Genomic DNA, 21,361 nt, shown 5'->3' on the forward strand with positions numbered 1-21,361 from the left:
CTGGGAAGCAGGCAGAATGGACACCTTTGTCTCCCCATTTCCCCCTTTTTGGTACAGGGGTGCTTTACTTCTGTCTTAAATATTTTTTTTTTACTTGTAGATGGACACAATACCTTTATTTTTTAATTTTTAAGTGGTGCTGAGGATCAAACCAGTGCCTCACACGTGCAAATGCTCTGCCACGGAGCCCCAACCCAGCCCCCCCTGGCCCTTTTTAAATTTTTGTTTTGAGACAGGGTCTCACTGAGTTGCCCGGCTGGCCTTGAATTTGCCATCCTCCTGCCTCAGCCTCCCAAGTAGCTGGGACGGGAGGTGTGCACCACCGTGCACGATCCTTTCTTAGTGGGCTGTCTGTGGGATCTTGGGGGACGGCTCAGATCCAGCCGCCTGGCCTCCCGCAGGCACATGCCCTCAGACCTCCAGTGGCTTGGGCCTTCCCGGCCCTAAAAAGCTCCCTTTCCAGCTGGTTGCCTCCCCTGGGCCTGGCTGTCGCACTGCTCCTCTGCTGTGCTTTCCTGAAGAGAACCCCTCAAGGACCTCTGCCCTTGGGCCCGCCTCCCTCCACACTGGACCCCGACAGTGCAGGCCCTTCTATCCTCTGGCTTCCTCCCCTTCCGGGGTGAGCTCCTTAAATCGTCCTCTCCAGCCCCTCCAGGCCCTCTGTGCTCATTGCCGTGTCATTCTGGTGACAGTGCTCCTGAAGGCCAGCATTATGAGCTCTGGCCCCATCTCTGTCCTGACATCATTATATCAGCCGACTTTGGTTTCTGGTGGCAGCTGTCACCTTTCTTGTTCTCACAGTGCATGGGTGACCGGTCTCCATCTCTTTTAAGAGCACGGCCTTCTCTCCAGCATGACCGTGGCCACCGCTGGGTGCCAAGGCCTGGAGCCTCTGTCACCCTCCCGGCCTGTCTTTGGAGGCCCCCAGGACTTGGGCTGCGATGGTCTGTCTTGTGGACATGCCTTGAATGGATGGGGACAGGTAGAGGGGCCAGCGAGACTCTTCCCCTGGGCTTGGTGTCTGCAGTTGGTGGCAGGAGGTTTTCATTCTCATGTCCCTTCATTACCTGAACATTAATGTGGCAAACCACAAGCTATTTTGAAATCACAGGAAATGAAAGTTGAGTGGGAAGCCGAGGGCCATCTCGACTGGATCTCCAGGAAACCTGGGCGCCCTGCTCTTCTCTCCTGCGGTGCTGTCTCTCTGGCTGGTTGTTCCCCGGGAGAGCCCTGAACTCAGCTCCACAGCGTGCAGGGCCCTGGAGCAGCCTGCTGCCCTTCCGCTGGGCAGGGGTCTCTCTCTCCTTCCTCAACCTTATTTCTGGTGGTGATTAGTCATGCCAGAGCCTGGCTGAGTCAGAAGGGACTTGTGGGTGGTTTGTGGCCAGACTGGAGCAGTGAGGCAGGACTTTCTAGGTTTATGTCTCTGCCCCAGGAGACTTAGCAAGAGGGCCTGGCCCTGCACAGGTACTGTTACCACGGGGGAGGATGACAAAAGGGTCACGAAAAAAGAGGCAAGATGTGGTCCACGAGACACTCCCTGGGTGCCTCGCACGTGCAGTTCCAGTGCCACGTGGCCCAGCTCCAGGGCAGGGGTATTGACAGCAGCTATAAAAGTCCTGCATCCTGTACAGTAGCCCTCACTTCAAGTATTGTGTGCATTATAAACAGGCACCACTCAATTTAACTTCTCGTGTGATTTTACACTTTTCAGGAGACTCATTAAATAGGTTACTCAATGACTTTTTGTACTTGCATAAGATTTTTTTTTCATATAAATAAGCTCCTAATTCAGAAACAAATCCTTTATCAATGCATGTGTTATGATCTCGTGGTTGAGAAATTGTGATCACAAGAGGGAATAGTGCTTTGCTGAGATAGTGGGGTCCCCTGAAAATCCCCCCAGATACACTTAGGTGTGGCATTCAGGGTGGCACCAGCTTTGCCAGACCGCCAGAGGTGGCGCTCACCCTGTGGGGGCAGGCAGCAGGGCACAGCCCTGGGAGTGTGGCTGTCATGGGGATGGGATAGGAGGAGGCCAGAGCCAGCCCAGATGGTTCTGGAAGGAAGTGCCTCTTAGATTAGCTCTGGCTCACTGGCTGTGTCGTCTGTGCCCACAGGAGGGAGAAGAACAGGAGGAGCCTCGTGGCAAGGAGGAGCGCCAGGAGCCCAGTGCCACGGCCCGGAAGGTGGGGAGGCCTGGCCGGAAGCGGAAGCACCCACCTGTGAGTGTCCTGTCCCACGCATCCCCAGACACACACACACACACACACACACACACACACACACACACACACACACACACACACACGACCTGGGTAGCAGTGATGTACATCCTGCAAGGACCCGCGGATGTTAAGTGAGCTCCAGAGCTCGCTCACATTCCCCATCCTTTCAATCCCACAGCCACCTGCAGTTCCCTATTTAGTATTGAGAACTGGAGGTCCCACAAGGCCAGGGAGCTTGGCTGGTGGGTGTTGGAGCTGGGATTTCAAACAGGCCCCCGACTCCCAGCCTCCCTCTGGAAGAGCAGCAAAGAGTCTGCTGGATTCCCCGGACTGGACTGAGCCCCTGGCCTGGCTGCTTGGGCCCTCCCTATGATCCACACACCCACCCTGGGCCTCAGACTCCAACAGGAGGACTCCAAGTGGGACCTGAGATTGGGCATCTGTTCAGGGAGAGGAGAGGACCCAGGCTGAGCTCCTCTCTTTGTAAGAGGAGCTCCGGGGCGCTGTTGAAGTCCCGCAGGGGTGGAGGCTGCAAGGCTGCCCTGCAAGCAGCAGGCTCCACTGAGGTATGGGGGAGTGCTGGGGTTGCCAAGATGAAGGGAGCTTGGAGGGCAAGGCTGTGGGCTGGAGGGTCTGCCTCCCTGAGGCTTAAACTCAGAGGTGGATAATTATTTCCCAGCACCAAAGACAGCTGGTTCCTTTCTTTTAGTCCCTTCTAGCTGAGGATGGTAAACTTGGAGCAAGAAGGTGAGGGGGAGTCAGGGGCTCTGGCTGTGTAACTCAGCCCTTCAAGGAAATGCTCAGCAGGGCCGGGAGCCCAGGAGAGCACAGCAGAGTTGGGGAGGTAGGTTCTTAGACGTGGGAGATTTGGGCACCTGCCACGCGATAGAGTGCACCACTACCAATCTGCTCGAGTGGGCAAGAGGGGTAGAATTAAGCACCTGTAAACACTCTAACATTAAACCAACATGGGTGTTGTATGGCTTGGAATGAAAAGTTCACATGGCAATGAAAGATAAACTGGGACTTCAAAGGAATTCCCAGTTGCAGCGGGCAATACTGGCCAATTCCTGGGAGGCTGCTGCACACTCTTCTGCCACAGGGCACCTTGGAGGAGAAGGTGGGTGGGTGCGTGGGGAGCCAGGCTGGAGTCAGAGTCCGCACTTGGCTCCCCGTGGGCCCTGCCTGCCTCCTGAGGCTCAGCTGAGACCTGCAGAGCTAACTTCCTTTTCCCCATCTAGTTGCTAGGAACAAGAGCCACCACCTGTATCAAATAAACACCCAGCAACCCTTTGACTCCAATTTGTAAGTCTCTGAAATCAGAGGGAAGGCATCACTGAGAAGGGTCAGAGGGCACAGGAAATGGCCCACAGATGGACAGGGGGAAGAAGAGGTGTCCAGCAGGGTTCAAACCCGAGCTCCACAGCTCACTACCTGTGACATGAAGGAGGTCCAAATCTCAGGTTCTTCTGTGAAAAATAGGGGTGATAAGGATGCATTCCTTGTAGACTACAGTGACAATGAAATGGGCTGAAGCACTACCCAGCTGGTGCTCATCAATGCCAGGCCTGCCCTTGACCAGCCTTTCCTCTTTAAGAGGCCACAGAAATCAGTTTCACAGAAGAAACAGCACTTGAATTTACTGCTTCCCAGCTGTGTAACCTTGAGCAAGTTACTTAACCTCTCTGAGCTGCTTCCTCATTGGTAAAAAAGGGCTGCAAATAATACTTGCCGTGTCTGCCTACGGGGGTACTTTGCAAACAGTAAAGCTGCATGCACAAGGCCCTGGGTTCGATCCCCAGCACCAAAAACCAAAACAAACAAGCAAACAGTAAAGCTGATTCCAAATACGCTAAGCTGGCAGTGCAATGAGTCCCTGCACCACGGCAGGGACCAGTGTCCACAGACTGGGGTGCAGGCCTTGGAGTGGGGCCCAGCTTTAGCCCCTGCGCAGCCGCCACGGGAGGCAATGTGCATCCTGCGAGTCCTGGTGAGACGTGGTCCAGCCATGTCCTAGGTGAGACGTGCAGCTGCCAGGACTCTCAGGAAAGGCCCTGGGCAGGGGCGTTCCTGGGAAGCAGTGGCTGGAGAGGACATCTTGCACACTCGGGAATGGAGGAACCACAGCCAGGGAACACCGGCAGCACCTCTCTCTCTGGGAGCCTGCAGGGGAAATTCTTCCTGCAGCCAGGGGGCAGCCTTTGGCCCGTGTCTGGCTTACTGGGTCCTGACTAGGGCCTCAGCACACAGCACCTGGGAGGGCAGGCGCTGCTCTGGGCCTCCTCCCCTCCCCAGGAGCGCAGCAGGGGGAGTGTCGCTGGGTCCTGGTGCAGCTGTGGCCCTGAGAATAGCTTTGCCAGGGACTATTACAATAGCTGATTAGGACTAAGCCCAGAGAGCAGGGAGCTCAGCTAGCCCTGATGGGGTCAGCAGGGGGTCCTTTGTGCAGACTTTGCACTGTCCACGCTGGACAGGGAGGGACCAGCTTCCTCTCCAGCCCCGAGGCTGAGAAGTCTTGGACTGCTCCTCCTTTTGCTCCCAAGGCCTGTCTGTGCCTTCAGCAGGATGCTACTATGGGTGCTGCTGTGCTGGCCTTCTAGCTACACCCTCTCCCAAACCAGCTCCACCTGTCCCTGGGGTGCTCAGGACAGCATGCTTTCTAGAACCCCCCACCCATTCCTTCCCCTCACAAGGAACACTTTGCACTTACTGAGCACCTACCGCAAGGTAGGGGAGAAACCCAGAAAAAGATTTATCTTCCCAGCAGGGTCCTGTGGCACACACCTATTAGCTACTCAGGAGGCTGAGGCAGGAGGATCACAAGTTGGAGACCAGCCTCAGCAACTTAGTGAGGCCCTTAAGCAACTCAGTGAGACCCTATCTCAAAATAAAAGATCAAAAGGGGCTGTTGGTGTATCTCTAGCTCAGTGTTAAATGTCCTTAGGCCCCTGGGCTCAATCTCTAGTACAAAAAAAAAAAAAAAAAAAAAAGATTTATCTTCCAATCTGTTGTGCTAGAAAGAAGAGGCCACACATAGTCATATTGAATATCTTGCCCAGCATATCTCTGTTCACAGGTCCTAGGGACTTTCTTATGGGACAAGATCTGGAATATTCCGTCTGGCATTGCAGCTCATTATTATCTGATCTCTCCTGCCCCCCCCACACACCCTCACCAGTGCCCAATACCTCCTCTTTGGCCACAGAAACCACGTCTTCTTGCTGAACGCGCCTGGCTCACTTCCCCTGCTGCCCCTCCTGTTCTGAGCCTTCCCTGGTCTCAGCCTGCCCCAGAGCCATCACCCGCCAAAGCCTGGCTCAAAAATGAAGCCCCCTTCAGCCACTGTCACCCACTCTGGCCTCTCCCTTCTTGCCCTGTCTGTAAGTTAGTACAAATGAACTGCTGAGGAATCAAAGACAAGTGACAAGTCCAGGGACCGGGTGCTGAGAAGAGCTGTTTGGTTACCTGTCCGTACAGAACTCAAGAATGAGTATATAGGAGTTTGGTTTTGGGGGTACTGGGGATGAAGTCAGGACCCGTGCAGCTGGGAAAGCGTCCCACCACTGAGCCAACTGCAGCCCCAGGAGCTTTCTTAATCAGTTTGCTATTGTTGCCACATCCCTGTGCCTGACTTTGATTTTACAAAAAGTCTAACTTCTCAGTGGCTAGAGAATTTTTAAAAATCTAAAACCAAAACCTGGCCTTTTACCTCAGAGAATCTGAAAGGCAGGTGGAGAGAGCTTGTCCCTTCTGCTAGCTTTGACCCTTGGTGTCGTGCCCTTTGCCTAGTCACCCCCCTGAGGACACAGATCATGAATGAAGGCTTATGGGATCTCAATCATTAACATCCCAACATTCGGATGAAGAGGCTGAGGTTCAGAGAGGATTCAGGACTTGAATTCCATGCCTCCCAAGTGCGGGGCTCACAGTGCTCTCTCCTCCTCACCACTACAGCCACTCAGCCTGGCTGACTGGGTTCCCAAAGGGTAAGTTAGTGTACAAATGCAAGGAGGTTTTTTAAAAAAAAAAAAAAGTGCACAGAACTGTGCATACCAAGAAAAATATAGGTGACCAGACCACATGCCAGGAAGCCCGTGTTTAAGTGGGGAAGGCTGCAGTGGCCTGAGGACTGCGAGTGGGCCTCCTAACCCCAGGCAGCGCCCGGCTTGCCGGCAGCTCTGGCTGCAGAGCCAGGATGTTGCCGACAACAGGAAACAGGAAGCCAGCTGCAAGGCTGGGCGGGGCTTAGGAAGAGAACTGGCACCTGGGCCAGGGACTGCAGGCTGGCCAGTGCCCATGAAGAGGAGGAGGGGACCGGCCTGCATGTGTCAGCGTGGGCAGGAAGGGGCATCTTCTTATCCAGCAGCGCCTGAGATGTTGCAGGGTGACAAGTGAAGCTGTCAGAGGCCGGTTCCTTCCTGGTCACAAGCCCAGACAGCACTTCAAAACCTTTTGTCCTTCATAGGTGGTTCCAGCTGGAACTTATGAGGGACAGTTTCTGCCCTTGACCACAGACCCTGGGGAGTGACCTGCCTTGCTCACTAGCTGTACGCGTTTTGTCATTGAAGATTTATACCCACCAACTTCCTCTAGGGTTATTTTTGCTTGGAGGGAGCATTCTGAGGTCACCTCTTGCTAAGAATAGCCCAGAAAGGGCAGGAGGGGACTGGGAGCTGGCGCTGAGCTCAGCTGAGCTGGGGTTCCTTACTCCACCTCCCACCCTCTAGCACACCAGGAGGAGGGGAGTCTGCCAGGGCAAAACTGACCCCTGTCAGGGCAGAAGACTCAGAAGCCAACTGTTGGAGGCTTGGGAACCCGTGAGCTCCCACTTAGGTCAGCTCAGCAGTTCACTCAACTTTTAAGAGTCTATAGTACGGGCTTGGTCTGTTGACGCACTCCTGTAATCCCAGCAGCTCAGGAGGCTGAGGCAGGAGGATCTCAAGTTCAAGGCCAGTCTGGGCAACTTAGTGAGAACTTGGCTCGAAATAAAAAGGGCTGGGGATGTGGGTCATTGGTTAAGCACCCATGGATTCAATCCCTGGTACAGAAAAAAAAAACGTTTATAGTATGGGCAAATTTTCTAACCTAATAGGACCTTTTAATTCTTCTCCAGGTTAACACAGAGCTCAAATCCCCTTCTTTCCAGAATTGCTCCTGCACTAACCTGTTCAATTGTGACTTTTTAACTTGGAACCCCCTTGTTTTTAGGCCCCAAACTTCTTTTTTAGTATATGTGTTGCCAAAGCGAGCACAGGCCCCAAACTTCTTAAGACAGGTTCTCTCATTGCAGCAGGGTCAGTTCACTGCTGCCTTCTCTCCTGTCTTCTCACATTGTGGAAGGTGTGAGGAAACTGTAGCTCATGAGGGCCAAGACTTTGCACTCTTCCCTGCAGATTCCCCAGCCTGAGCAGTCAAGTCTACCCCCACCACTGGAATCCAGTACCAAGGGCCTTAAAAGACGGTGGTGGGCTGTAATCCTAGTGATTTAGGAGGTTGAGGCAAGAGGATCACAAGTTCAAGGCCAGTCTGGGCAACTTAGTGAGAATTTAGCTCAAAATAAAAAGGGCTTGGGATGGGGCTGGGGTTGTGGCTCAGCGGTAGAGCGCTCCCCTAGCACGGGCAAGGCCCTGGGTTCCATCTTCAGCACCACATAAAAATAAATAAGTAAAATAAAGGTATTGCGTCCAACTGCAACTAAAAAATAATTTTCTTTTTCTTTCTTTTTTTTTTTAAAGGGCTTGGGATGTAGCTCAGAGGTTTAAAAAAAAAAAAGAGTGTGGCAGTTAAGGGGGGAAGTGACAGACACTTGCTGTGACCTTGCTGAGCAAGGTGTGAGGAAGGAGTGCTGGTGCATTGTGGGGAGGCCAGAGGCGGGCACGGAGAGCTGACGGGCCTGGCCGTCCGGGTGCACTGGGGGTTATTTTTTTAACACTGTGTCCAGTCCAGGTTAGAAAGGGAGTTAGCCGGCAGCCTGCGTTTCACTCTTCTTATTCTTTCAGAAGCTCGTGTCTATCAGGAAGGTTAGGAGGGGCTGTGAAGCCGTGTGGGGGTGTCTGGGGAGGCTGACTCTGGCATCCAGGAGCCCAGTGGAGCTCAGCAGCCAGAGCATGGAAGAGAGGGTGGGGGACCCCCAAACACCCCCAGGGTCTCAAGGGAGTGGCAGTGGAGGTTCAGATTGGCAAGGCCCATGCTGCTGGCCACTGGGAATGAGGAGAGGAAGGAAGGGAAGGCGATGCCACGGGCCCCAGTGATGGCACTACAGGATCGGTGCCAGGGCTGTTGTCAGACACTGAGGCTCCTGAAAGGGAGCAGCTGGAGGCCACCCTGGCTAGCTGCTCACGGGGACATTCCAGTGAGTTCTCAGAACCGACATTTTGCTTTTCAAAAAAATCCCTCTATCCACTTGTGTCCCTCCCTGACTCCTTCCCCAGCGTCACATGCTCTTGGGCCACCTCCATAAGCCCTTCGTACCCACAGGTTTTGGCCTCTTAGAGGCCAGTGGCACCTGCATCTCCTGCTGCTGCGCAGGCCTTGCGCAGTGTCAACCAGTGTCAACCCCAGTTCCCTGTCCTCCTCCCATCTGGAAAGCTCCTGCACTTGGGCTCTCCGCCTCAGGAAGGACCTAAGTGAGCTGGGGGAGCTCCAGGGAAGGGCAGCTACAGTGACCCAGGGAAGGCGAGGCCTCCAAGAGAGTAGGGCTCTCCAGTCTGCAGGCACAGGGGCTGAGCAAGTGGGATGAGATCCGGGCTAGGAAGCCCTGTCAGGTGGGGCAGGACCATCACAGCCCTTGACACTTGAGAAGAAAGTACCATTTGCCGTGTGGGTTCCCTTCTTGCCAAATCGGTCGCCTCCAGGAAGGTGGCGGTATAGAGACTGACTGTGGTGGATCTCTTGTACATGTGAGCTCTTCAGCTCACCCCGAAACCCTCGGAGGTTGACTTCAGAGAGCACAGCCAGGCCCACATTCAGGTGGACAGGTGTCCCTGCTGGAGATGGAACCCAGTGGGCTGAGTCACTCAGGTGCCACTCACTGGGCAGTTTGTTCTCGCAGCCATTTGCCATAGCTAGGGGCAGCCTGGCCAGGGCTTCCCAAGCCTGGAGCTCCGGCCCTGATACTCACAGGTGGAGAGATCTCTGGGGAGGAGGAGGCAGCTCCCAGCAAAGTGGTAAGAGGGACCAGGTGGGGCTGAGTTGCCCTGGCTGGGACCAGAGTTTCCAGAGTAGCCATCTTTGGCAACTGGTCCTGCTGTTCCCTTACCCCTCGGGTGGCCCTTTAAGCTGCTCCACTGGGAAAAAAGAAAAGTGGAGGAGTCAGAGTCCTAGTTCCCGAGTGTTGGAGCCTCGCTGCACTGACTCCGGGAGTAGCAAAGCAGGTGAGCCTCTGGAACCTCTCTTGGGAGCAGGGCGGTGGTTCTTTCTGGCTCCCCCTGCTGCCACAGGCCACTTCCAGCTGCAAGATCTCTGGGGGAGAGCTGCCAGGGGAAGGGGCTGCAGGCAGGATGGGGGGCAGTGCTGGCCCTGGGGCAGTGCTTCAGGGGCGGGGCTGCCGGCGTGGACGTGTGGCTGTTTCCTGAAACTGCAGTCAACCTGGAAAAATCCAGGCTGGGTGGGGGCTGCTGGTGCTGGGGCAGCCCAGGAGTGGAGGGAGCAAGGGGCAGCAGTGCGCGAGGAGGGGCTCGAGGGTGGGGTTCTGTTTCCTTGCTCCTCGGCCTTCACTTGAGCATCCTGCCTGCCAGCACGGTCGGTCCGGTGTGTGTTGTTGGCCAGGCCGGGGTGAGCGCCGTGTGTGTCTGTGCACGATTGTGTGTCAAGAGCCCATGGCTGGCCAGATGCCAGGGTTCCCGGATGGCTGAACCCTGCCAACGCCTTAAAGGCACAATAGCCGTCCTGGAGAAGAAGGGAGGGGTTCCTGGTGGCTCTCGGTGGTCCTGTGTGTGTGACAGCTGCCCAGCCTCCCCACCTCCGGCACTGGTCCTCAGTCGCTTGGGCCCCAGCTCCCTTGTCCCTCACCTCTTGTGTGCCTGGTTTTTAGGTTTTGCATGCAAACAGGAAACTAGAATAAAGATGGTCTCAATATCATTCCCCCATTAGGATCCTGAGCACTCTGCCCTACCTTGGGACACATGGCCACACCTGGAGAAAGAGAGGTCAGGAGTTCTGGCGTCTGGCCAGCGTCCGGCGGACCGTGAGCAGGAGTAGAGGAGGCGGCGGCGCGGGGCATTGGTCTGGGTCTGGCTGGGTTCCCTCAGAGGCTCCTTCCTGCCTCGCCCTGCTTTTCCTCCAGACAGAGGCTATCTTCTGGGGCACATTGGAGATGCCTTTCCTTCTTGGAACCCTTGCGATCTGCTTGGGCTTTTCCTAGGACCCAGCCCAGGGGCCTCAAAAGCCTGTCTTGGTCTTCAGAGGAGGTGTGCGCCCCAAGGCGAGCCCTGGAGACTTTCTCCCCAGAAAAGTGAGGACAACACTGGCTGCCTCAGGGCCATCGTGATCATTAACTTTATTAATTTTATAAGCATAGGGACGCCAGCTCCTGTGCCGGATGCCCGAGAGCTGTAGGTGGAGAGAAATAAAAAAGATAAATAAGGCAAAGTTCGCCGTCTAGCAGGAGACATACGGTAAACAAATAATTAGGTGCAGCGTGATGAGGGTGTAATGAGATGGGGTGAGAAAGCGCTTTGCAAACAAGCGTGGCGTGCTGTGGACGGGAGTGCCTGCTGCATGGACTTCACCCCATCCTTCAGGGGAAGCTGGGACCAGCAGCTGTTCACACTTGCCAGCTACGTGGCGGGGGCTTTGGGAACCGAGGATGTGGGTAAGGCTGGGGCTGCCAGGACAGGAGGCCCAGCACAAGCCCCCAGTGAGTGATGGGAGAGATTGAAATGTTCCTTAGAGAACAGAAGGTAGAGGGGTGGTCACTAAGGAAGGGGAGAACTGGGCGGGGGTTGCTGTTTAATGGGTGCAGAATTTCTGCTCCAGATGACAAAATCATTTTGGAGATAGATGGTAGTGAGGGTTGTACAATAATGTGAAAGAACTTCATGTATACTTGGAAATGGTTAAAACAATAAATTTTGTGTATTCTTGGCAGTCCCCAGTCATTTCCCCTAGCCTCAGCTCAGGATTTTTCAAAGACACTTTGACACTGGGGTAGTATAATCCTTTGTCAAAAAGGCTGTCCTACACCTATAGGGTGCGGAGCAGCACCCTGGCCTCCTACTCACTAGATGCCAGCAGCCACTTGATAATAAAAAATGTCTCCAGTCAAGTGCAGTGGCACATGCCTGTAATCCCAGTGGCTCAGAAGGCTGAGGCAGGAGGATCACAGCTTGGAGGCCAGCTTAACAAGGCCCTAAACAACTTAGTGAGACCCTGTCTCAAAATAAAAAATAAGAAGGCCTGGGGATGTGGCTCAGGGGTAAAGTGTCACTGGGTTCAATCCCCAGGACTCCTTTCCCCCTGCCAAAATGTCTCCAGACATTACCAAATATCCTGGGGTGGAGGTGGCAAAGTCACCCCGAGTTGAGAACCATCAGCCTGGTGTATTGGAATGAGCTGTTCACAGGACAGGCCTGAGGAGGAGCTGGTGGGCAACGGGGAACAGTAGGGGAGGGGCTTGCCTGGCAGGAAGACAAAGACCAGCGAACTCTGAGGGACCTCTGGAGGTGCTGGGCAGTGTTTGAATACCCAAAATGAGGCATGCCTGGTGGGGGAGGCAGGCACTGGACAACAGGACCAGCTTCACTCAGATCTGGGATACTAGTGTCATGACCTGCAGTGGTCCCTGAACAGTGGACACTGCCACTGTTTCCATTCTGAAGCCATCATCTGTAACTGCTGTGGGTCCATCTGAGATGGCATTCTCAGGGGTGTGCTGTGTCTCCATCTAGGGCACTGTCAAAATAAAAGCAAACAGGACTGGGCGTAGCTCCATGGCAGAGCACTAGCTAAGCAGGGGCAAGGCCCTGGGTTCAGTCCCCAGGACGGCAAGGATGGCGGCTGGCGGATGGAGCAAACAATTCCAGCTCTTCCATCTGGCATAGTAATGGGGCTGAAGCTCCCTCCAAGATCATGAGCAGGGTGTTCACACTTTTAACTTGTCTTTGCCATCAGTGAATCAGTTGTGAATATTTATTGAGCACCTGCCAGATGCCCTGCTCCACACTAAATCTGGCTGGATTAAGCAGAGGCACTGAGCTCCAGGAGTCCACAAACTAGAAGGGTGGGGAAGAGGAGAAGAGAGGTGGGAACAGCCAAGCAGGCACGGAGGTGGCTGCAGAAGAGTCCTGGCCTGGCTGGGTGGGTGAGTCCCCCAGGCTCCTACCCAGACTTGGAAAACTGCTTCAGGCCATGCGCTCTCACCTCCCTTCCTTTCTCTCAGTGGTTTCCTCTGTTGGATTTGCCCTGCCCAGTTAGACTGGGCTCCAAAGAGCCTCAGTGAGGGGCCACATAAAGCCCAGGTTTTTTGTTTGTTTGTTTTTTCTTCAGTCCTGGGGATTGAACCCAGGACCTCACTGAGCTACTTCTCCAGCCCTTTTTAAGTTTTTATTTTGAGACAGACCTCATAAGTTGCAGAGGCTGCTCTTGAACTTGGGCTCCTCCTGCCTCCAGCCTCCTGAGTAGCTGGGATTACAGGTTGTCACTCATTGGAGTAGCCCATTCTTGATGGGTTCCAGAACACATCCGGTTGACCATGCAGGAACCAGCAACTTGCCCTAATCTGAAAGCTCTGGCTGACTCAGGACTCATCAAGCCCAGAGACGGTGGACTGAAGGATAGGAGCTTGTGGACCAGCAGGATGAGGTGGAGGGGCCAGCTGCTGAGCTAACTCTAGGCCTGAAGCTGTGCAGAGTCCCTCTCCTCATGTGCCCAGTGTGCCAGCTTCAGACTGGGGTCCTCCTGGCAAGGCAGAGGCAGTGCCTACTCAGTGTCCCTGAATGACCCAGCAGGTCGGGCCCTGGGCTGGGTCTCAGAGCTGGCACTCCTGGGTCCCTATGCTATGTGGCTGTCAGTCAATAGGAAGTGAGTCCCAGGGTAAGAGGAGGTCTTGTGATCCCAAAGCAGGAAGTGACAGTGGAGTGGCCTCCAGCAGTTCTGTGGGGCAGCAAGTGGCTAAAGGAAAAGAAGACACAGTCACAGTGAGAGATTAGCTCTGACCAGGAGGGACCCACAGCCACTGCCCTGTAGTGCCGTGTTGGGGACCTTGTGGTGCCTGGCATAGCTGGACCACAGAAGGTGGCTACTGGGGCAGCAATGTGTGCCCCTTTCCTGGCTGTGTGGGCAGTATGACTTCCTCACTCATGTGACTGAGCTTGCAGGGTGACAGAATTTGCACTAGGGAGGTGCATTCTAGACTGGAGTTGAGAGACAGGCTGGGTCCTGGGCAGGGAGGGACACAGGATGTCGTGCTGCCTAGGCCGTGGACAGGGGTCTGCGTGCTCTGCCATCACTCTATGTCTGGCTGCCCTGCTCTGCTGGCCCGGCCCCTGCCGAGCCCCGAGGAGCCTTCTCTCCTACAAGGTGCTTGCTCTTCTGCTTGCTGCAGCCTCCTGGGCTTGCAGCAGCACGGCTTCCTGGGGGCTTCTCTCTTCCCAGAGGCAGGTCACCTAGGGAGCCGGGCCAGGGGAGGAGCAGACCTGGGAGGACCCTGGTTTTGCTTTTTTTTTCCCCAAGGCCCTGGCCCCTATTTGCCTCCTCTGAGAGTTGCTCACCAGATAGCAGTGGGCTCAGAGGCTAAGTCCTAGACCTGCACTGCAGAAGCTGCCATGCAGGGGAGGGGCTGGAGTCACTCCTCTCAGGCTGTGCTCCCCTCAAGACAAGACGACCTTCTCAAGGGAACTTGGCCATTCTCCTCGCACTTAGACAGGCATGCCCTTAACCCTGCCAGTCCACTCCTGGGATTCTGTCCTCAGATACAAACACATTTAAGGAGCCGCAAGTGCCAGGGTGCTCACTGCAGCAGAAAGCAAATGGGCCCAAGTGTCCACCTGGAACACAAATCCTGGAGCGCCATTAAACAGGAGGCAGATCCATAAGCACTGAGTGGAGAAACGCTCACTGTTTATTAAGGGAAAAGTGAGTTGCAAAACATTACAAGTCGCAGCCTTTGATAAAAACATGATTCGGAATCTGGATACACTGTGAATATGTATGGTTAAACGTGTGACTTACACACGACCATAAAAAGTCTGAAAAGGATGCTTGCCCAACTCTTAGTAATGGTTCACCTTGTAGGGAGTGATTGGGGCATGGGGAGTTATATTAGGAGGTTGCTTAACCTCATTCATTTTTGTGCAGTTTGAATGTTTGTTTTTTAAAGAGAGAGAGAGAGGAGAGAGAATTTTTTTAATATTTATTTTTCAGTTTTCAGTGGACACAACATCTTTATTTTTTTTATTTTATGTGGTGCTGAGGATCGAACCCAGCACCCCCGCATGCCAGGCGAGCGCATTACCACTTGAGCCACATCCCTAGCCCCGAAATTTTATAATATATGTCTTTTTATTACTAATTTTTTTCAGTTGATACATAAAAATTATACACATTATGGGTACAGTGGTGCTTGCCTTTGGAGGCTGAGGTGGGAGGATCACAAATGCAAGGCCAGCCTTGGCAACTAAATGAGGACCTTTCTCAAAATTAAAAATAAAGTCAGGTGTGGTGACACACGCCTGTAATCCCAACAACTCAAAGGCTGAGTCAGAAGGATTGCAATTTCAAGGTCAGCCTCAGCCATTTAGCGAGACCCTGTTTCAAAAAATAAAAAAGGCTGGGGATGTAGCTCAGTGACAGAGCACCTCTGGGTTTAATCCCTAGTATTGCAATTAATTAATTAAAGTAAAATAATAAAAAATAAAAAGGGCTGAGGATATAACTCAGTGGTAGAGAACCCCTGAGTCCAGAAAGAAAGTTATACATATTAATGGGGTACCATGTGATATCTCGATAAATGTATATATTATGTTTAAATCAGATTAAATATACTTCTGTCCTTAAACATTTATCGTTTCTTTATGCTAAAAACATACAAAATTCTTTCTTCTTTTTGACACATATGGTACCATATCTATCATCATGCTACTGTGCAACAGCACACCATAGCTTCTTACTTCTAACTATAAATTAGTTCCCTTCTATCAACTATCCCCAGCCAAGTCCCTATCCATGGCCCAGGACTCAGGACTATAATGAGGGGGGGGACTTAAACAAAGCTCCCATTGGTTGAGACTAGTCATCTCACCTCACAGGTGAGGAAACCAACACACCTGCTGAGAGCAGTGCCTTCCTGGAGGCTTGCTGAGCCCATTCTGCCCCTGGCCTTCTACTTCCTGGGCCCGGGCATTCTGTAATGGAGGGCTACTGAGTACAACCTGGTGCCCAGGAGGGTGGCAGAGCAGTGAGTGCAGGGACCCTGGCATTTTTCTGCCCCAAGCTGACCACTAGCATTCTTCCCAAGATGTCCTGACCTCTTCCCTTCAGCTGGCCGAGGACAGAGCATGCATGCACAGAGCACGAAGGACACTGGCTTTTCTGCACTTGTTCTGTCTTTACAAATTAAGTGACTTTAAAGAAGTCATAAAATTCTCCCAGAGTCTTGGGCTCCTCACCCGCTTCCCAGGGAGACTGAGAGTCTGTAATGGGGCGTGCGAGGGCCATTAGGATGACTCCATACTTGGTTTCTATTAGCTGGAACCTGAGCAAACTCAGTCCTCAGGTTTCATGGGATGAAGCATGGCATTGCCTTTTGAGGGGGCAGTGAGACTCCCATGCTCAGGAGTGGCTGCTGCAAAGGCTGCAGATTGCTTGCTGGGGCCTTGGCTCTCCCAGAACCCCTGGGGGCCTAATCCGAGGGGCAGAGAGCTGTACTGGGCTTTGGCCCAGGAAATGCTTCTTTGAGAGGCCTCCTTTGACTCTCAAGCTTTAAGACACCAGGAGGAAAGCTGCGGGTGCTCTCACCACAGAAGTCAGGCCAGCCTGGGGTTCCCAGAACTGATCTGGAGGCACTGGAATCTTCTAGGGAAGGGTCCTGGTTGGATGACAAATAACATGAAAAGCATTTTTTTTGAAAAGGGACTGCAGAGAAGGCTTGGAAGCCCTAGGAACCTTAGTGAATTGGGGCCCACAGGGGTGCCAGCAGGACCAGGCTGGCCAACTGCTTTGCATCTTACCCTCTGTCTCACACTGGAGTCCACAGACCCCTTAATGTGGGGGTCAGGCCACAGACCCTCTGATGTCGAAAGCAAACAATGTGTCTGCTTGTCAGTTCTTGGACTGAAGGTGCATAACTTCCACCAGAATGTCAGAGGGTCTGTGACCCAAAAGAGGCCGAGGTCCTGGCCTAACCCTTCCCTGTGCATCTTCCTTTGTTTCTAGGTGGAAAGCAGTGACACACCCAAGGACTCTGCAGCCACTTCCAAGTCCCTGTCCATGGCCCAGGACTCCGGCCCTGCAGAGTTGTTACCGAATGGGGACTTGGAGAAGCGGAGTGAGCCCCAGCCTGAGGAAGGGAGCCCCGCTGGTGGACAGAAGGGCGGGGCCCCAGCCGAGGGAGAGGGTGCAGCTGAGTCCCCGCCCGAAGCCTCCAGAGCAGTGGAGAATGGCTGCTGTGCACCCAAGGAGGGCCGGGGAGCCTCTGCAGAAGAGGGTGAGTCTGTTCTGGGCCCACTGATCCCCCGAGGGCCAAGACCAGTTCCCTGGCAGATAGGTCCCGGCAGGATGGGCCAGGGTGGGAGCTGGGGCTCTGCTTGCCAAGCTGTGGCCTGCAGACTGCTGGCTGAATGCAGCGGCCACACATGGCTTATTTGGCCCACACAGTGCTTCAAACATTTAAAAAATTAGTTACCAGTATTTAAAAATCAAGAAACTTCACATAAAAATCTGGAGTTTTGGCTTTTCATGGGAAGGAAAAAAAAAAAAAAGCTAGATTTGGCATCAGTGGGTTTGCACAATGCCAAGGGTGGCTAGACGAGAATAATGGGCATCCCCCTTCCTGCTCGGTTGGCCAGGTGCCTCAGTTTCCCTTAGCCCCCACCTGGCCTGCTTATTCTTCCACATGACTGGCAGCTCTTGGGGACTGCCATGTGTGTGTGTATCAGCCCTGACCTGAGAATGTGAGTGCAACAGATAGCCTATTTGCCTCCCCCAGCACAGAGCTCCTGATCTGCACCCCACCCCCACCCCGGACACTACCACAGTCTGGTTGATTCCATTGGAAAATTGGTTGTGGCAATGGGGCGTGGGAGAGGGCGGGGTGGGGGAGGGGTGGCTCTGTGCACTGCCCAGCCAGCCTGGGCTTCTTCATCTGGGGACTTTCTGGCCTCGTCCTGGATTTCTGGAATGTTGCCCACTTTTCTCTTTCAGGTTAAGCCAGAGATTTCAGGGCCAACCGAGCTGTAAACAAGCTAGTAATGAGGACAACTAGCATTTGTGTGGGGCTTCACAGCTTACACTGCACTTCCTCAGACATTATCACATTTGCTCCTCCCAGGGCCCTGCCAGGTTGTTTTGCATATGTGCATTTTAATTTCAAAAAGTCTTCCTTCCAAGTGTGTCTGATGGAATGAGTAAATTGATTAATTGGCTTAACTTACTTTGCATGCATCCAAACCTAATATTTATGCAGAATGGAGAACATTTCCAGAAAAGAGATTTCCAAACTTATTTTAAAATATCTTTCATTTGCTATTCAACAAATATTTATGATGCTCCACTGTGTGCAAGGCACTTTCTGAGGCACTTTGCGTTTGTTGTTTTATTTACTGCTCCAACAGTTTCATTCAAGAGGTATTATTATCCCCATCCTAAGGGGGAAAATTGTGGCTGATAAAGTGCCTTGTTTGTGGCCCCCACGCCTGAGAGTGGCAGAGCCAGGATTTGCCGACTCTTGCTATTCTGCTTCCCGTTCTCTGCTGTTCTGGAATGGGGCTTGTCATAGGTGGTTCCCACACTGCCCAGGCCTCCCAGTGTCTATCTCATACTTTGTGGGAGGGTTGGGGGAGCCTGGGGAGAGTGAAATAGAGGGAAGGGAGAAAGAAACCCTTTCTCCGGTTCTCAGTGCAGAGGTGCAGGAGGAGACAGCCAGCAGCCCTTCCCAAGCAGATGGGGTGGCTCCACTTCTAGGTCACTGGGATCACACCAGGATGGGTGGCATGCTGCTGCCCAGGGCTGGGCCAGCCCCTTCTGCCAGCGATGAGATAGAGCTCCAAGACTGCTCTTTAGCCTTGAGGGTTTGTCTTCACTTTGGGGTCTCCCTGTTGGCATTTCTAGTTCTTCTCTGGAGCTCCTTCAGTCAGCCAACAGGTGTTCATTAAACTGTTTATAATGTACCAGGACCTGTGCCGGTCAGGGAAGCTATCATGAACAAAAGCCTGGTTCTTGTCCCCAAGGACATCACAGTGGGCCAAGGGACTACACCCTTTAAAATGTGTGGAAAGCAATGCTGTAAGGGTAAGGAAACCTGGTGCCCTGAGGAGCTATGACAAAGGAATCTAAACTGGCCCGGGTTGTCCTGTCTAAGCTGAAGGATGAGCTAGAGTCCAACGGGCGAGGGCTGATAGAGTCAGAGAGTGAGAGCATCCCTGTTCCCAGGTGCACTCCCAGGTGGGAAGGAGAAGGGCACCCCAGGATCTGACAGAAGCCACCAGTCTGGAGTGGACAGAGCCAGGGAAAAGAGTAAGAGGCAGTGGGCGGCAGATGTCAGACTAGGCAGGCCTCTCAGGAGTGACCCAAGAGGCTCTGCAGTTTGAAAAGATCACTTTGCTGCCTGGACCCCCAGTGGAGGGGAGTGGCTGGGAAGGAGGTTAGGAGGCAGCTGCAGGCATTGAAGGGAAGCTGTCTGGCTCTGATGAGAGAGGGAGGAGGTGATGAAAGCCAGTGATGTGAGAGGTGAGGGAATATTAAGGACTATTCCTTATTCCTAGGCTGGGGCTTTCAGACATGGAGGATCTTCATCAGAATCTTAATGCTAGAATGGATGGTGGCACAAGTGCTGGACATCTCCATCCAAAATTTGACCTTGGGGCACTTCTGAGTGGCTTCAGCTATCCAGGAAGTGGAAATATTGGTAGGGATCAGCCATGGCATCCCCAAAGGCCACTGCAGAGCAGCCAGAATGCTGAGATTGGTGAGGCATTACCGAGAGGGGTAGGAAGTGGCCTCCTGGAGGCTCTGCCGGGGGCATTGGGTGTGCAGGCCTCCCCTGGTCCAGCAGTCAGATGACCCAGAGCACACTCAGCTGGTAGGTTCAGATGAGGAAGGAGATTAAGGCCCCAGGGAGGAAGTGACTCAGCCACGGTCTCCTTTCAGTTCCCCTCGTTCCAGGAGTCCCACCCATCTCTCCTGGTACCCCTTTTATTAGTTCCTATACAGCAAAAAACGGAAGACTTTAGGCAGTATTCCAGCAGATCCCGAGAGCAAGGATCATGGATCCTGAGAGTAAGGTCAGGAGAAAGAATCGGGAAGAGGTGAAATGATGAGATGAGCAATGAGGTCAGGAGCCTGCCACCCGCAGGCCCTGTGACTGTACCTGCACTCCAGGCATTAATGCCACAGAGGATCCTAATGACAAGGGAACATGCTGTCCATCACCAAGCTCTATATGTTGATGTGCTTTGCTACACAACCAGCAGTGTCAGCATTGCTTGGGGAGCTAAAATGAAGGATCTCACGCTCTACCTCAGACCTACTAAAGCAGGTTCTACATCTGAAGAGATCCTCAGATTTATGCATAGTAAAGTCTGAGAAACCCTGATTTTTTTTCTTTGCAGTATTGGGGATAGAACCCAGGGCCTCATGCATGCTAGGCAAACACTCTACCACTGAGCTGTATCCCCATTCCTTTTTAAATTTTTATTTTATTTTGAGCCAGGGTCACTAAGTTGCCCAAGCTGGTTGACTTGCAATCCTCCTGCCTCAGCCTCTGAGTAGCTGGGATTATAGGCATGTGCCAGCACCCTATTCTGATATTGTATTTTTGTGAGCATGTTGGAAGATTCTTATTATCCACATTTTACAGACTAAGGGGTTCAGAAAGGTTAAAATACCCAAGATTATGTAACTATAAAAGGACCAGATTAGGGTCAGCACAAAGCTTCTCTCTGGTCAGAGCATGGGGCCCAATACTGGCCTAGGGACTGCCCTCTGAGTAAACCTGGGCTCAGCCCTGTCATGGGGATTTGGGTTCATTTCAAAGAGAACTTAGGGTGACCAGGCTGAGCATAGCCTCAGAAACAACAGGTAAGTATTAGAAGCCCCTGGCCTCCCCTGCTCCCAGGACCTGAGATGCCCGGTGGTGGTGGGGGTCATGTTCCAGTCTGCCAGGGCCACCCTGGAAGGCGCACAGCCACCTGCCCTGCCTGGGACCCTGGGACTGGGCCAGGAGCAGATGGGCTGCAGAGGGAGCGCTGGGAGAGCAGCGGACTGCCTGCCTCACCACAAGTGCCGCATTCTGAGGCAGCCCGGTGGTTGTTTGCTGGGCCAGGCTGGAAAGTGTGTGTGTGTGTGTGTGTGTGTGTGTGTGTGTGAGAGAGAGAGAGAGAGAGAGAGAGAGAGAGAGAGAGAGAGAGAGAGAGAGAGAGAGCGCGAGCTGAGAGAGCAAGCGCTTGCTGAGAGAGTGAGGGAGAGAGGGAGAGAGGGAGAGAGAGAGAGAAGAGAGGGAGGGAGAGGCATGCCTGGGAGATCAGTCAAGTGGGCATGCGCAGTCTGTCAGGGAGAAAATTCCAGAAAGAAGCCAGTTGGAAACTGCATAAGGAAAAGTCATTCTGTTTGGGGGAACTTGTGGACTGGAAATCAGGAAGGGGGTACCTCAAGGAATAAAATTAGTGGTTCATTGGAAAGGGAACTGGTTTAGTAGTTAGGAACCCTGAAATCTGACCACAGCTCTGGCTGTAAGTCGCTCCACTTCCCAGGCCTCAGTTTCTTATTTCTTCATTTAAAAATTTAGGGGTTGGACTCAAACATCTCTACAATTCATTTCAGCCCTGATTTTCTTCCATTCTGATGAATAAATGTTTCTCCGTAAATGTAATCGCAAGCCATGGAGGGTCCCAGGTAGGAAATGTTTAGAGCCAAAGGGAGGCTGGGAGAGAATGCAGCTGAGGGCCTCGACTTCTGGGTCCCAGGGCCAGAGCGGGGGTCCC

At 53.2% G+C, this 21,361-nt stretch overlaps 1 protein-coding gene across 4 annotated transcripts in view; it reads left to right on the top strand.

Annotated features, from left to right (window-relative positions):
• Positions 1–21,361, top strand: part of Dnmt3a (DNA methyltransferase 3 alpha) — a 103,796-nt gene that overhangs the window by 37,451 nt on the left and 44,984 nt on the right. For 3 of the 4 annotated variants that reach the window (XR_013429175.1, XM_078029552.1, XM_040271406.2), the window contains exons 3-4: positions 2,121–2,225; positions 16,599–16,869. Coding sequence is in view for 3 of the 4 variants with exons in the window: in XM_078029552.1 (XP_077885678.1) it covers positions 2,121–2,225; positions 16,599–16,869 (376 nt within the window). In the remaining variant the exon portion in view is untranslated. Of the gene's footprint in view, positions 1–2,120; positions 2,226–16,598; positions 16,870–21,361 lie in introns of those variants that run through there. The other variant, XM_040271414.2, reaches the window with a different exon arrangement.

This window comes from Ictidomys tridecemlineatus, chromosome 12, assembly GCF_052094955.1.
Source record: "Ictidomys tridecemlineatus isolate mIctTri1 chromosome 12, mIctTri1.hap1, whole genome shotgun sequence".
NCBI lineage: Eukaryota > Metazoa > Chordata > Mammalia > Rodentia > Sciuridae > Ictidomys > Ictidomys tridecemlineatus.